Consider the following 16,438-nt stretch of genomic DNA (forward strand, 5'->3'; position numbering starts at 1 on the left):
TGGTCCTTCCCAGCTTCCAACACATGGAAGCATTAGGTGTCCTCTCTCAGGGCTCTTTCCTTCATAAAATGATTCCACAGGTTCTCTGAGTTGTCTTGGGAATCAGCTAGTACATGCAGCCTGGTTATAAAGGTAAACTAAATTCTTCCACCTTTGGCTAAGGGCCACCCTGCAGGTTGGCTGGGGATTCTCTGCCTCTTCCAGAACAGACTTTCCACCACCCTCTTCCTCCCACATGCACCATTCCAAAGGTCTGCATACCCAAGGCTCATCCCCTTACCTGGCCTCCAAGCATTGTATCTGTCAGCTGGGTTTATTTAGTGAGTGTCGGGTGGGAGCGGAACGAACAAAGAAAAAGCCTCTCATTCTCATCAATTCAGATATCTTTAGGATCTTTCTCCTTTGGAGCCTTAATCATAAATTCAATGTATTGAAATATTTTAGACTAAACCAGTGGAGGAAATAAGAAGCAGATGGGAGTTGGGAAATAATGGTGCAGGAGCCAGGATGAGAGGGCATGGAGAGCAGGTAAGAAAGAGAGAATGACACCAGCACTCCGGGACCCAGCCGGGGTGGCGCAGAGTGGGGAGTGGGGAGGTGGGATATATGAGAGGGCTTTGCTTTTGGTGAAGTGTCACTGATGTGTATGTCCTGGCTGCGTCTGCTCTGACATAACCATGGGTGGTGGTCTTTTACTTCTGGACAATGGTCATAGAGAAGCCATGGGCACAGCATCATGGAGAAGCAACTCCTGCCTGAAGACAGATGCTTTTGCCAAACAATCTCCAGCCATCACATATACAAGTCCTACACTGGAAACTCACTGTGCAAATGACAATTTGATCCTTGCTTGAATTTCCATCCATTCTTCTCTCGTAATCCTTCCACACTGCAGCAGCTCCTTTGAAAGTCTCTCTGCTTTTGCCAAATTCTCTGAAGCTTCCTTAAATCTGAATTGTGTTCAGGAAACTTTACACTCAGTTCTTGACTCCGGGGCCCCAATTCCTGGACATCCCTGGTGCTCATACTTCCCATCACCCCTCCTGAGGCATCTGTCAGCTTTTGACTTGGTCTTGGAAATCAAATATAAGTATTACGAAAGGCATTTCTATTTGTGAAGATTAGAGGCAAAAGGATACTTTTGAAGGGAGAGTAAGGCTCTCCCCATGGTGTGGAATAGCTCAACCGAACACTTGAAAACATCGGTGCTGTCGTCATAAGGAGGCACAATGGAGCTGGTGAGGATTTCCTTGGCTCTTTCTGCGTGTTGTTTTGCCTGCAGTGACAGCCCTGTGAGCAAAGAAAAAGAGGTCTCAGTTTCTCTTTCATCTCAGCTGGACAGGAATACAGTTACCTACGGTCGGGGAACTAATGAGGACACCTTCACATGTCTATTGGCGCATGGAGAGGCATCAGGGCAGCTTGAAATACTATCAGGACTATAAAAGCCAAACATGTGCTTTACATACAAAAAAAAATTGTATTCAAGATACAATTTTCCCAAAATGGTCTTTTTAGAACTAAAATAAACAGAATGAGTAGGAATTGAACAACTCTGAAACCTCAACAATATCAGACATAAAATATGTTTTTAAATAATCATAGCAAATGGAATGCAGGACTATGGCATTCTGGGCAGGAAATAAGATCTTCGTGAGTTTTAATCCTGGCTTTATGCCAGCAGTCATAATGAAGAACTAAAAATTCTGAATCTTCTGCTCACTCATCTGTAGTCAGAACTTTAAGGAGCTATTTTAACATAATACAAATACGATGATATCTACAAAACTTACAAATATACCTCCAATGTGGTAGTGGGCCAACATGCTACAATCTCTTATTCCTGTGACAATAGACTAAAATGAAACAAACTGGAGAGAAAAAAATATTTACTACCAAGAATAACTTCTGAGTACATGGAAGTGTTCTTCCACGGATTTGTTAACTTGTGGCAAGTGTGACACTGGGATCACCCATTAGGTTCCAGGGCTTTGACATCCCCACACTCCCTTCCTTCTCCCTAACACGGACACCCTCTGCTACCCCCATCTATACACCCTGATCTTGTTCTTCTTTATATGAAAGCATATCTCAAAACTCTAAAAATAAGTCAAAATATGAAGTTCATTCTGTCCCTATGTCTAAACAACAGAAAAAATATATTTTCTTATGGAGAAAATCCAGGGCATGCTCTTCATGTGGGAATTTTTACAGAATTTTGTCTTATTTTTTTTTAAAGCACACATGTATTCAACGTACCAGAAATTTATTAGTGTCAATTATGCATGCAATACCACAAAAGGCCTGGTGCATTGTATTTTTTTTATTAAGTATCATTGATATACACTCTTATGAAGGCTTCACAAGAGAAACAATGCGGTTATTACATTCACCCCTATTATCGAGTCCCCCCCCCACCAAACTCCATTGCAGTCACTGTCCATCAGTGCAGCAAGATGTCACAGTGGTGCACTGTATTTTTAACTTTGACTGGTTCCCTCCAGGAACTTCAACTCAATCTCTGGGAGGCAGAATGGGCTGAGCTTTAAGAGCATTGGCTCTGAAGGCAGATTGCCCAGAATGGATTGCTTGTTCCACCAGACTCTGAAATGCTGGCTTCAGCTTCGTCAACTATGAACAGGGATAATAACATTGTACACCTTATAAGATTGTGGTAAAGAGTGAATAAGACTATGCATGGAAAATAGCATGGTGCCTGGCATTCAATACAACCTTAATGTATAGTAGATACTGCTTTTACTTTAAATTGAGAAAGAAAGACTATCATGCAGAAAGGTAGCGGAATGTAGAATAAAAGCAACATTTGAAATCTCAGATGCCAGGACGCTGGTACAGGCATCCAAAATCCTGGGCTCGGATCAGCTGCTCATTAACAGTGTGATTTGGGGCAAGCAGTTTCGACTTAGACTCACTGTGTCCTCTGAATCTAGAAAATAGGAGGTTTGAACTAGAATCAGGGGGTTTGAACTAGATGATTGCCAAGGTCCCCTCTGGCCCTCTGGTTCTAAGAGTCTTTGATCTAACAGGTCGGACCAATCTATAATCAGATTTGGCCAAATTTATTATGGTGTTTTCCACTTTTGTATTTTGTTCACTGGACCAGTTCTGAGAAGTTATCATGATCTTCATTACCATCACTTCCCAGTGGAAGAAACAGAGTACAGAGATGTCCTCTAGTACTGCTAGACTGTGGTTGCCCAGTTAGAAAGGAGAAGACATGACATCCTGTTCTTTTTGCCTTCCCTGTATGCATTCTCCCTTTCTCTGTTTTTTTGTGGGGGGCTGTGGAATGCCTCACCTCTGCATAACCAATCCATGTGATCTAGCCAAGGCCAGCCTGTCCCCCAGGATTTGGTGGCGCCAAAAGGCAGATCTAACCAATCAGACTATTCTGTGCCTTGTCATACAACCCAAGTCAGTCCAATTAGAAGCCCCAAATCCTGACATTTGGGTGGAGAGACATTCCTATTTTCCCGGGAATGCTGAGGAGGGAAGTCTAAAGCTCTGGCAGCCTGGCTGCAGCTATGTGAGCACAGCCTGACTGAAAATGGAGAGAAAAGCAGAGCCAGGTGGTGGGAAAAGAAAGAAACAGAATCTGATCATAATGTTTGAACACCTGGACTTGGGTAAGTCTACAGTAAGCTTTACCCTTGGATTTTTAAGCTGTATGAGCCAACACATTAACTTTTTTAATACATTACCTTTTGTTTATTGCCAGCTTGATTTAGTTTTTTATTTATTGGTGGTGGTGGGGGGGCAGTCATTTAACAGACAAGAGGCTCTCCATCAATACAATTGTGAATGGATCCCATTTTAGACCCCTAAGTCCTTCCTACAACATTTTCAAGAAAACAAATGAATTCACTCCCAAGAACCTTACTTTTAAGATCATAAAAAACAAAACTCGGAAGGGCTAAGATTTTCTTTCTTTTTTTATGTAGTGTATAAAAAAATCCCATTGACTCTTCCTGAAAGGACATGACTTCTCAATGGGTAGAGGAGAATACCCAAGAAAACCTAATCTTTCCAGTTAAATACAAGTCAGATTTGGGGAAAAGAGTTGAAAGCAACCAAATGGCCCTCTTCAATCTGAGATGAACTCACCCTGCAGCTGAAGGTAGCCCCGAGCCAGATTAACATGCGCCTCTGCTAGTTTCCAGTGTGAGTCTCCGTAGCAAATTCTTGTCAAGGCTACACAGCGCACAAGCTCCCGGATAGCCTGTTTATACTGGGAGGAAGAGAAAATGGGCTCAACGGTGGGACAACTGAAATCGCAGAGTCACAAAGCACAGAATCAATTGCACTTCTGTCCATTCCATATATATTTATTAAGTGCCTACTATGTGTTAGACTTGGTTCCAAGCCCTTGGGATACATTAGAGAACAGAACAGATAAAGAGCTGTTTTGGACAGTAGGCCGTTCATCTGGCACAATGAAATAGGCAATAAACAGAAGAAACTAGTAAAACATATAGTAGACTTAAATTTATAGTACTTTCAAATTTATAATACATGATAAAAAAGTAATGAAATAAAGGAGAATAGAAACCATACAGCATTCATTTATCATTATTTAAGTTTTCCATCTGCCCATGAATGAACAGTTACTACATATTCAGGCACAACCAGTGGGCAAGTGGTAGTGGTTTTCAAATAATGACCTCTAGGCCTCAATGTAAATACTTCCTTAGCAGCCTAAGACAATAGCATAGCAAATGAGGTTGGCAGGACTGCCCGACAATTTCATGAAAGGAGTGAGCATCATATTTGCATTCAGTGCCAGGACACAGAGAACAGGGAACTGGATTTCCAGCTCCAGGTCAGCTCAGAGCAGCAGTACATTCAAAGAAAGGCTGGTAGTTTTGAAATACAGCTCCAAAATTCTCTGATGTTGCTTCCATGCAGAAATAGGGGGCTGTGTCCCCATTCCTTTGAATCTGGGCCTTATGACTGTCTGGCCAACAGAATATGGAGGAAATGATACAGAGCCAGTTTTCAGCCCCAGGTCTTAAGAAACTAGCAGCTTCTACTTTCTTTCTCTTCTTAGGTACTACTGGAACCTGTTACTGAATTGTGTCCCACCACCCCCATACACCCACCGCTGTCCGACCTCAAAACTGAAGTCCCAAGTACTTCAGAATCTGACCATATGTGGAGAGATGGTCTTTAAAGAGGTAGGTTAAAATGAGGCCATTAGGGGAGGGCCCTAATCGAATATGATTAATGTCCTAGGAGGAGGAGATGCCAGAGAGGGCACGCACAAAGAGAAACCATGCAAGGACCCAGCGAGAGGGCAGCCCTCATCAGCTAAGGAGAGAGACCCCCAAATGAAATCAACCCTGCCAGCCCTGCGATCTTGGGCTTTAGCCTCCAGAACTGTGAGAAAATTAACTTCTGCTGTTAGCAGCCCAGCCTGACGTATTTTGTACGGCAGCCCTAGCAAACTAATAACCCAAGCAAGATGCCATGAGGAAGCCCAAATGGCCCCATGGAAAGGCCCCAGTGGACAGGCACCCATAGTTGGTGCCGGTTAGTCAACTGTAGAGGTGGGCCAGCCTGGCAGGGGATTCTCCACACAGGTTGAGCCCAGCTGACGCTGTGTGAAGCAGAGCTAATCCGTCCCCACCGAGCTCTGCACAAAGTGAAGGTTCATGAACAAAATGAATGGCTGTTTTTATCTTACACCTCTAAGCATTGGGGTATTATGTAGCAATGAGTAACTGGAATAGTGAGAGAGAAGGTAGGGAGTAGGACCACTGATTAAAGAAAGCTGAAGGGGGCAAAGTATGGAAGAAAGGTGAGAACAAGGACGGACCTGTGCAGAAGATCCAGGAGAAGACCTGGGGGGTACCCCCAGTCCGTGCCTAAGCTCCACACTGTCCCAGAGGGACTAAACGCACTTTCACCCTGAAGCATTCTTCTTTTTCTTTTGTTTTTTTTATTAAGGCATCACTGATATACAGTCTTAGGAAAGTTTCAGATGAGCAACATTGTGGTTTCAACATTCACCCATATTATCAAGTCCCCCCCACCAGCCCCATTGCAGTCACTGTCCCTCAGGATAGTGGGATGCTATAGAGTCACTACTTGTCTTCCCTGTGCTATACTGCCTTTCCCTTGCCCCCTCTACATTATCTGTGCTAATCACAATGCCCCTTAATCCCCTTCTTCCTTCCTGCCCACCCTCCCCTACCCCTTCCCTTTGGTAACTGCTGGTCCCTTCTTGAAGTCTGTAAGTCTGATGCTGTTTAACAACATTCTTCTTGATAAAAATAGACAGTTGACCACACGACAGTCACTTTTGTGACCTAATAGGAGGAAGGTGAGGGACACCATGCTCACCCCACAGTAATGAAACAGATGGAGCTGTGGCTTTTTTCAATAGTAACATTTCTTCTTATTACAAAAGTAATACATGCTCATTGTCAAAGTACACATGAGCAAGAAAAACACAATAATGAATCACTTGCTAGCTCACCTCCTAGAGATAACCGGGTAGCTACACATCCTTTTATTTTTTAGTTCTATGAATCTATGTACTTACCTTTTTCAAAAACAGGCTCATAGTCTACATATGGCTTTACAACTATCTATTTTAACAATTTATGAATATTTCTCCAAGTCATCTCCTATGCTATAGTTTTTAATAGCTGCGGAGTATTTTATTGTATGAATATATCATCATTGAGTGTCTTAATCCACTGTTATTAAGCATTTATGTTGTTTTTATGTCTTTTGCTCTCTGAACATCTGGTGTGGATAGCTTTGCTCACACCCATTAAGTATTTCCTTAGAATGAAGTCCTAGAAATGTGATTACTGATATACAAAATTCAGAAGCTTTGTATAGCTATTTCTATTTCTCAAGAGGTTGTGCACATCCATACTTCAAGCACAGTGGTGTGAGTGAGGGATGCCCCTTACGTAGCGCTGAGCACAAATGGTACTACCATTTGTCAGCTTGTCAGCTCACAAGCTCACACATTTCTCCTTGTTTTACTTTGCATTTTTTTCTCCAGACTGGGAGGCTGAGCATCTTCATATGTTTATTGGCTCTCTCTATTTCTCCTTTTGGGAATTATCTGTTCATTGCCTCTAGAGATGGAAAGATTAAGGAATGGCTTCCTTGGACAGAGAGCAAATACATACAGGGCATGGGAAAAAAATTAGTAAAACACTGGGGACAGTCTGCCAAAAAGAGCAAGGACTTGATCTGATAGTGGATCTGCCCCAACCCCAGATTTCTTGAAGGGGGCTCTGTGGACCGAGCCAGGCCACCCAGGTCATAGCCCTGGTCCTCACTACCTGCAATGGGAACCTGTCCTCCCTCCACTCTCCTGTTTGCTAGAATGAACAGTCCACACAACCCTTTGGCTTTCCAACCTTTCTTCTGCTTATACAAGCATGGGTAGGGAGTAGACAGAAGAGAAGTACAAGCAGGTAGAAATGGGGCAAGCATTGGAAGTAATCTGATCTTATCCTCTCTATTTAAAGAAGAAATGTGAGTCCAGAGATGTGAGATGATTTGCCATCAACTGGTAGAGTCAGAACTTGGAGTCAAACATCTTGATGCAGAGTCCACAGCTGCTTCCACAGCACCGTTCTTGAGCTACCTGGAATGCCTTAAACTTCTTCAAATTAAAACATGCAACTCTGAAGATCAGTAGGCCTGGCCATATATGTTTATAAAAGGGTATTTAATACCCACATCTTGGTGTCTAAACATAATTCTTCACTAAGAGGAACTAGGGTTTTCTGAATCGCAGCTGGTGCAGGGAAAGTGGAAAATGAACCTGAAATCAAGGAAGTCCTTCTGTACCAGAAGTCAAGGAAAGATTAAGGAGACTGTATCAAGGACTCAGGAGCTAGTTTGAAGGGGCAAATACTGGCAAATATGGGGAAATTGAAGCTTCGATAGTAATAATGGATTGTAACACATTTGAAAAACAGGATTTTCTGAATCTGTACTGACATAAATAAGTGAGTAATAAAGTGTGAATATGGAAAAGCTTTTCCTTATAAAAGAACGCCAACAGGTAAATGTTGAAAAAATGCTGAAGTCAGAGCATCACCATTTGACAAGCATCATAGCAATAGCTGATTACAAAGGGAAGAATCAGTAATTCTCTAGTGAGGAAACCTGCCAATGAGCTCCTTAACCAAGAGATCAAAGTTATCACCATAGTAATAAGACAAACAGACACTATATGCCTCTTGATACAATGCACTAAAAGGGCCCTGTATCATGTCTATGGAATCCTTGTCCAAAATGGATAGCCTGAACCTAACCAAAAGGAAACACATGAAAAATGAGAGCTATTCTACAAAGTAATTAGAGTACATTTGTTATGAACTGAGTGTTTGTAACCCCATCAAATTCGTATGTTGAAGCCTTAACCCTCATTTTGGCATGTGGAGATAGGGCCTCTATGGAAGAAACTGAGGTTAAATGAGGTCATAAAGGTGGAGCTCTGATCTAATAAGATTAGTTTTCTTACAAGAAGTGTCACCATTTCCCACAGCTTTCCTCCTCCCACATGCACACAAAGAGGCCCTGTGAGCACAGAGCAAGCAGGCACCCTCTGCAACCCAAGGGGAGGGCTCTCACCAGACATCCATCCTACTGGCACCTTGATCTTGGACTTCTGGTCTCCAGAACTGTGAGAAATAAACTTATGTTGTTTAAGCCCCCCAGTCTGTGGTATTTTATTATGGCCACCCAAGCAGACTAATAACAGTACTTCAAAAAACACCAAGATCATCAACTACAAAGAGAGGCTAAGGAACTGTTCTTGTAGACTAGAAACCAAAGGAGCCTTGGCAGCTATATTCAGCTAATTGATGAACCAGAGCACAGATCTGTCTGATTTTTTTTTTTCTGTAAAAGACAGTACTGAGACTACTGGAGAAATATGGATAAAGGTTTGTAGATTAGATAATAGCAATATACCAATATTAATTTCCTAATTTCAATTACTGTACTGTGGTTATATAGGAAAATATCCTTTATTCTTAGGAAATGTACACTGAGGTATTTAGGGTTAAAGGGCTATAACATCTGTAGCTTATTCTCAGATAGTTGAGAAAACTGACACACAGAGAAAAATAAAGCAATAAAGTAAATGTTAAAAATTGGTGAATCTTGCAACTTTTCGGTAAATCTGAAAGTATTTTAAAATAAAAAATTACCAAAAAAAATGAACATTTTAAGAAGCAAATTTTATCAAGTTAATACTTTCCTGAAAACACTTTGAAGGCCTTGCAGGGTATTTAGCCTGAGACCTACAAAGCCCTCAGGGCTGACCGCCTCCTCAACTGCATTTCACGCTGGCCTGCCGCTTCCCTTTTCCACTCAAACGTGTGCCTACCTTACAGATTTTATGTGTACTGTTCCTTTCCTGAAACTCTTTTCCCTCAGCTACTCCGTGCTGGCTCCTTCTCTTCAGGTCTCAGCTCATATGTCACCTGTTCACAGTGGCCCCCCAACCCCCTGACCACTCTACCCAAGATAGGCCCACTCTGTTTCCTCCATAGCACTTGTACATTCCCTAGTCAGCTGGTTTATTAACAGTGTCATGTCAGTTGTCCCTCACTTCTACGAGGGCAGGCAACCTGTCTGTCCTGTTCACTGCTGCATCCAGGGGTTCCTCATCTGCACTGCAGAGCACAGAAAATACTTTTGTACCTTTCAGGATGCACAGAGGTTATTCTTTATATACACTAACTGCCTTAGGGCATTTGGGCTTTATTCTCGTGCAGTACTCTGGTTGGGAAAAGCTGCTGGCCTAATGCCTACCTAGCACAGGACCTGGCAATATCAGGTGCTGAATAAACATCTGCTGCATAATGAATAAGCACATATTCAAAACTGAGATGATACCCTCTCCATAATCCTGCTCTTCTTCCCGCATTCATTGTAAGGATGATGGGCACTGGCAAGCCTTGAGTCTCCCGAGGCGGCTGAGACCTAAGTCAGGAATTGTACACATCTTCTCTAGCTCACTGTTACCTCTCCAATCCCTATGTCCTCTTGGTCTCCCAGGTCCCACTGATTCACCTTTCCACAATCTTATCAAAAGATCCCACCATCTCTACTCTTCTTACCCATCTTCTGTCTCTGCCCAGAATACTATCACCCCCTTCCTTCCCTAAGCAACCCCATCCTAAGAAGCATGCCTTGATTGCAGTCCCTCCACCATCTCCGGGCTCATCCTCTTCCCCCTTATTGTGCATCTATTTCACCAGAGTTGTGTCCATCACAGAGCTTATCACACTATCTTCCCAAACCATGAGTCCCTCCAGGCAGAGGCTGTAGCTCTCCCCTCTGTGCTCCTGCATCTGCACACATGATGTTTACAGGAGATATCTGTGAACTAAGAGAACAGACAAGCAGGTTCCAGCACATAAGAGGGATAGAGAAATGCATATGGACTGAGTGAGTGAAGCTGAGAAGAGACTGGGAAAGAACTAAGCAGAGAACAAGAAGATGAAGAACATCAGAATCTTAAGCTCTACAAGAGCGGAAGCTTCATCTAGTTTGTGCTGTAGTCCAGTGCCTGGGCCTGGCACACAGGAGAGCTCAATAAATAGTTATTGACCGATGGGAAATGAATGCAGTAGGTCAAACCTACAACCAATCGGTCTAGTATACACTTGCCAGAGGTCAGGCTGTATTTGTTTGTTCATTTGTGCATTCATTCAGCAAACATAATGCAGTACTCTCTTGTACCAAACCCTTGAGAGTAGGAAAGTAACCTCTCAATTACCAGAGCTAAGGTGGAAAAAAGAAAGCCTCCTTACTTCATGACTGCTGGAATAGGACTTCGCTTTCTCTTCACAGAGAAGGAGTTTCTCTCGTGGAGGCTGGAAGAGTGCTGTCGGAGGCAGCTTGTTGCGGAACTTCTCTCTAGGCGTTACGCTGACAGCAGCAACACTTCCATCTAGGTGGTTGGATATGTGGATTTCCTGTGATTCTTGCATATTTTTATATACATTGTTCTCTAATTTTCAAAAAGGAAAATACAGGTGTTGAATGCTAATTTCCATAGTTACTTTTATAAATACACATTTCTTCCTAGAAATCGAGACTAGAATCTAAGTAAATTTCAACACTATACCCATGACTTCTTTGAGATTAGTAGCATTCTATCCAAAAAGATCCTAGTAGCTAATATTTACTTCTTTGTAAAATGTTCAGACTAATTTACAGTTTTAACTAAGCCAAGCATTCTTTGTTCATAATACATATACATAAAACATAACAAATATTACACATATATGCATAATACATGATACATAATACATATATAATATATAATATACAGAAATCAACTGAGTCCAAACAACTCTCAAAGAGCCCAGATTAGATCTGTTGAACCCCAAATGACCTTGAAGCAGGAAAAAAATGACTTATTTCTCTTTCTTTGCCAAGATGGAGTAATAGGACCCAAATTTATCCTCCTGCTTGAAATAACCAACCAACCAACAAAACCAAAAAACAAACAGAAAAACAACCCACAAGACAAAAATGTTACCGAGATGATGGTTTTCAAGAGAAAGGACATCAGTCCTGAGAGATGGATAAAAGAAACAAAGTGAACCCATGATTGCCCCAGCTTCCTGCTTTGAGAAAGTTTGTGGGACACAAGGGGGTTGGGGGTTGCGGGGAACCCAGAAGTTATCTGGTGGACTATCTGGTGGAGGAAACAGAACTGAGGGCCTGAGAAGACCACGGTGGCCAGAGTTCACAGGATAGGTAACTGGAAAGGACAGAGCTACACGGAGAGGGGGACCCAGAGATTAGCAAAGGGACCCCGACAAGTATGGGGAGAGAATGCTGAGCAGCATGCGTGTAAGAAAACTACTTGAGCCTGGAGAAAGAGTCCTCTACTAAGAGCATGAGGAACAGCATCTGGAGCTTCCGCAGGGCTCACAGTGCCTCTCTTGCCAATCAGACTCTAAAACCTCATAATTCCAGAGGCATGGGTAAAATGCTGAGAAGGGTTTTCTCAGTAGTGGGGAATAATTAGCCCTAGACTAAGCACTGCTCAAACTCACCTAACAAAACATAAAAGTAAGACCTGAAAGGCTCAAACAGTAACTGGACCAGAGGATAAAATTCAAGCATGTTCATAGAAATCCAAGCATACCTTGGAGATATTTTTGGGTTTGGTTTTCCAGACCACCACAATAAAGTAAATAGCACAATTAAACGAATTTTTTGGTTTCCTAGTGCATATAAAAGTTACGTTTATACTATACTATAGTCTATTAAGTGTGCAATGGCATTATGTCTAAAAAACAATGTACATACCTTAATTAAAAAATACTTTATTGCTAAAAAATGCTAATCCTCATGTGAGCTTTCAGCGAGTCATAAGCCTTTCATTGGTGGAGCATCTTGCTTCGATGTGGATGGCTGCTGACTGAAGAGGGTGATGGCTGCTGAAGGTTGGGGTGGCCGCGGCAATTCTCAAAGTAAGACAACAATGAAGTTTGCCACGTCCATTGATTCTTCCTTTCACTTGAACACTTAGAGGCCATTGTATGGTTATTAACTGGCCTAATTTCAGTATCATTGTCTCCGGGAATAGAGAGGCCGGAGAAGTGGGAGAGAGAGATGGGAGAATGGCTGATTGATGGAGCAGTCAGAATACACACAACATTTATTAAGTTCACTGCCTTATACGGGTACAGTTTGTGGTGCCCCAAAATAATTAGAATAGTAACATCAAGATCACTGATCACAGGTCATCATAACAAATGTGATAATGAAAAAGTATGAAATATTGTGAGAATTACCAAAATGTGACACAGAGACATGAAGTGAGCAAATGCTCTTGGAAAAATGGTGTTGTTAGACTTGCTTGATGCAGGGTTGCCACAAATGATCAATTTGTAAACAATGCAATATCTGTGAAGCACAATAAAATGAAGAGCAAAAAAACAAGGTATGTCTGTACAAAAAAAAGCCAGCACCCAACTTGGTAAAATTTACAAAGTCTGACATCCAGTCAGAGATTACCAGGCATGCAAAGAGGCAGGAAAAGATGCCATAATGAGAAGAATAATCAATCAAAATTGACCTAGAACTGACACAGATGGTAAGTTCATAGAGAAAGTAAGACAGTTATTATAATTGTATTCTGTATATTCTAAAAGTTAAGTAGAGGTTGTATTCCATATGTTAAAAAAGTTTAAAGTAAAGACATAGAAGATACTCAAGACCCAAATTGAACTTCTAGATTTGAAAATTATATGTAAAATGAAAAATACACTAGATGGGATTAATGACAAATTAGATATTACAGATGAAGAGGTGAGTGAATTTGCAGCCAGAGCAATACAATGTCAAAAACAAAAATCAGTGAGCTGTGAAACAACTTCAAGTTGTCTAATATATATGTAATTTGAGTCCCTAAAGGAAAGAAAATTGTAATGAAGACAGAAGAAATATTTGAAGACATAATAGCCAAAACTTTTCCAGATTTAAGGAAAGGTACAAAGTCAGAGATCTGAGAAGCTCAATGAACACTAAACAAAAGAAATATAAAGAAAACTACACCAAGACACATTATAACCAAATTGCTCAAAGCCATGATTAAGAGAAAAATCTTAATAGTAGTGGGAAAAAAAGGTACATTAGTATAACAAGAAAGAAAAGAATGACAGTAGATTTCTTGGAGGAGAAAGCACCTGAGGAAAAGATGAAATAACATATTTATAGTATGTGGATGGGGCATGTGTGTGTGTGTAGGGGAGAGTTTTCAGGTTAAAATTCTGAACCAGTGAAAATGTCTTTCAAAAATGGAATCTGAACAAATTCATCACCAGCAGATGTTCAATTCTCAAAGAAATATTAAAGGAAGTCTTTCAGATGAAAGGAAAATGATAGCAAATGGAAATCTAGACCTGCACCAATGAATGAAGAGAAATGGAAATGTTAATTACACAGGCAAATACGTAAGACTGCTTTCCTATTATTTAATTCACTTTAAAAGATAATTAACTATTTAAACAAAAAAATAATAGTGTACAGTGGGACTTAGAACATATATAAGTGAAATGTATGACAGCAGTATCATAAAGACTAGGAGAGAAGGAATAGAATTGTGAAGTGTAATATATTACTTGAAGGTGGACTGAGATAAGCCCTATAGCAAACATTAAAATAAAATGAAGACTTATAGGTAATAAGCCAACAAAGGAAATAAAAATAATTCAGTAAAAAATAGAAAAAAGAGACAAAAAGGAACAAAGAACAGATGAGATGAATAGAAAATAAATAGCAAGGTGATAGATTGAAATCTAACTATATCAATAAGCATATTACATGCAAATGGTCTAAACATCCCAATTAAGAGGTTGGCATTGATAAAACAGATAAAACTGTAAACCAAACTATATGTTGCCTACAAGAAATTCACTTTAAATGGAAAAAGACAACTAGGTTAAAAATAAAAGTCTGGAAAAAATATCCTAAAATTAGTCAAAAACAAACTTGGAGTGTCTATAAATATTGAAGTATATTGTATAGCAAAGAATATTATTGTAGAGAAGGTAATTTTATAATGATAAAAGATTAATTAGTCCAGAGGACATAACCATCCCAAGTGATGGTTAATTAAGTGACCCTCAATTATAGTCAGAGATTTAAATACTTTGCTCTGAATAACTGATACACCAGTAGGCAGAACATCAGCAAAGGATATAAAAGGCTTGAACTTCATAATCAACCAACTTGATTTGACATTTACTAGAACAATCTACCCAAGGAGAACAGAATACACATTCTTTTCAAGAGCATACCAATATTAACAAAGACAGATTCTATTGTAGGTCATAAAACAAGTTTCAATAAATTGATAAGAATTCAAGTCATACAAATTATATTCTCTGACCACAAGTGATATTGTAAGTCATTAACATAAAGATTTCTGGAAAATGTCCAAATATTTGGAAACTAAACACAGGCATACCCTGTTTTATTGTGCTCCACTTTATTGTGCTTGCAGATAAATTGCATTTTTTCCAAACTGAAGGTTTGCATCAAGGAAGTTTCTCTGTGCCATTTTCCAACAGTATTTGTTCACATTGTCTCTCTGTGTCACATTTTGGTAATACCTGCAGAATCTCAAACTTTTTCATTATTATTATTATTATATTTGTTATGGTGACCTGTAGATCAGAGATCTTTGAAGTTCCTATTGTAATAGCTTTGGGGTGTCATGAACTGTACCCATATAATGGTGAACTTAACTGATGAATGTTGTATGGGTTCTGACTGCTCCCCTGACCTGCCTTTCCCTAGTCTCTCTCTCTCCCCTCAGGCCTCCCTATTACCAAGACACAATACTGAAATTAGGCCAGTTAATAACCCTACACTGGCTCCTAGGTGTCCAAGGGAAAGGAAGAGTTGCACATCTCTCGCTTTAAATCAAAAGCTAGAAATGATTAAGCCTAGTGAGGGAGGCATGTCAGAAGCCAAGACAGGCTGGAAGCTGGGCCTCTTGCACCAGTCGGCCAAATCCTGAATCCAAAGGAAAAGTTCTTGAAGGAGATTAAAAGTGCTACTCCTGTGAGCACATGAATGATAAGATAGTAGAACACCTTATTGCTGATATGGAGAAAGTTTTAGTGGTCTGGATAGAACACCAAACCAGCCACAACATTCCCGTAAGACAACGCCTAATCCAGAGCAAAAGGCCCTAAGTCTTCAGTTCTGTGAAGTTTGAGAGAGGGGAGGAAGCTGCAGAAGAAAAGTTTGAAGCTAGCAGAGGTTGGCTCATGAGGTTTGAGGGAAAGAGCCATCTCCGTAACATAGAAGTGCAGGTGCCAAGGTAGAAGCTGCAGCATGTGATCCACAAGATCTGGTTGAGATAATTCATGAAGGTGGCTATGCTAAACAACACATTTTGTAGAGGAAACAGCCTTATACTGGAAGAAGATGCTATATAGGACTTTCACAGCTAGAGAGAAGTCAATGCCTGGCTTCAAAGCTTCAAAGGACAGGCTAACTCTCTTGTTAGGGGCTAATGCAGCTGGTAACATTAAGTTGAAGCCATTGCTCATTTACCATTCGGAAAATCCTAGAGCCCTTAAGAATTATGGTAAACTTACACTGCCTGTGCTCTGTAAATGGAACAATGAAGCCTGGATGACAGCACATCTGTTTACAACATGGCTTATTGAACACTTGAGCCAACTGTTCAGATCCACTGCTCACAATAAAAAATTCCTTTCAAAATACCTCTGCTCATTGACAATGCACCTGGTCACCCAAGAGCTCTCATCATGAGATGAATGCTGTTTTCATGCCTGCTAATACAACATCCATTCTGCAGCCCATGGATTGAGGAGTAATTTTTACTTCTGAGTTTTATTATTTAAGAAATGCATTTCATAAGGCTATAGTTGCC

At 40.7% G+C, this 16,438-nt stretch overlaps 1 protein-coding gene across 4 annotated transcripts in view; it reads right to left on the minus strand.

Annotated features, from left to right (window-relative positions):
• TTC23 (tetratricopeptide repeat domain 23) overlaps positions 1-16,438 on the minus strand; it is a 98,509-nt gene that overhangs the window by 67,530 nt on the left and 14,541 nt on the right. For all 4 annotated transcript variants that reach the window (XM_073227193.1, XM_073227192.1, XM_073227191.1 and 1 more), the window contains 4 exons: positions 10,821-11,020; positions 4,126-4,249; positions 1,140-1,290; positions 825-950 (listed from right to left, as the gene is read on the minus strand). In XM_073227193.1, coding sequence (XP_073083294.1) covers positions 825-950; positions 1,140-1,290; positions 4,126-4,249; positions 10,821-11,000 — 581 coding nt within the window. In that variant the 5' untranslated portion in view covers positions 11,001-11,020. The remainder of the gene's footprint in view (positions 1-824; positions 951-1,139; positions 1,291-4,125; positions 4,250-10,820; positions 11,021-16,438) is intronic.

Source organism: Manis javanica, chromosome 18, assembly GCF_040802235.1.
Source record: "Manis javanica isolate MJ-LG chromosome 18, MJ_LKY, whole genome shotgun sequence".
Taxonomy (NCBI): Eukaryota; Metazoa; Chordata; class Mammalia; order Pholidota; family Manidae; genus Manis; species Manis javanica.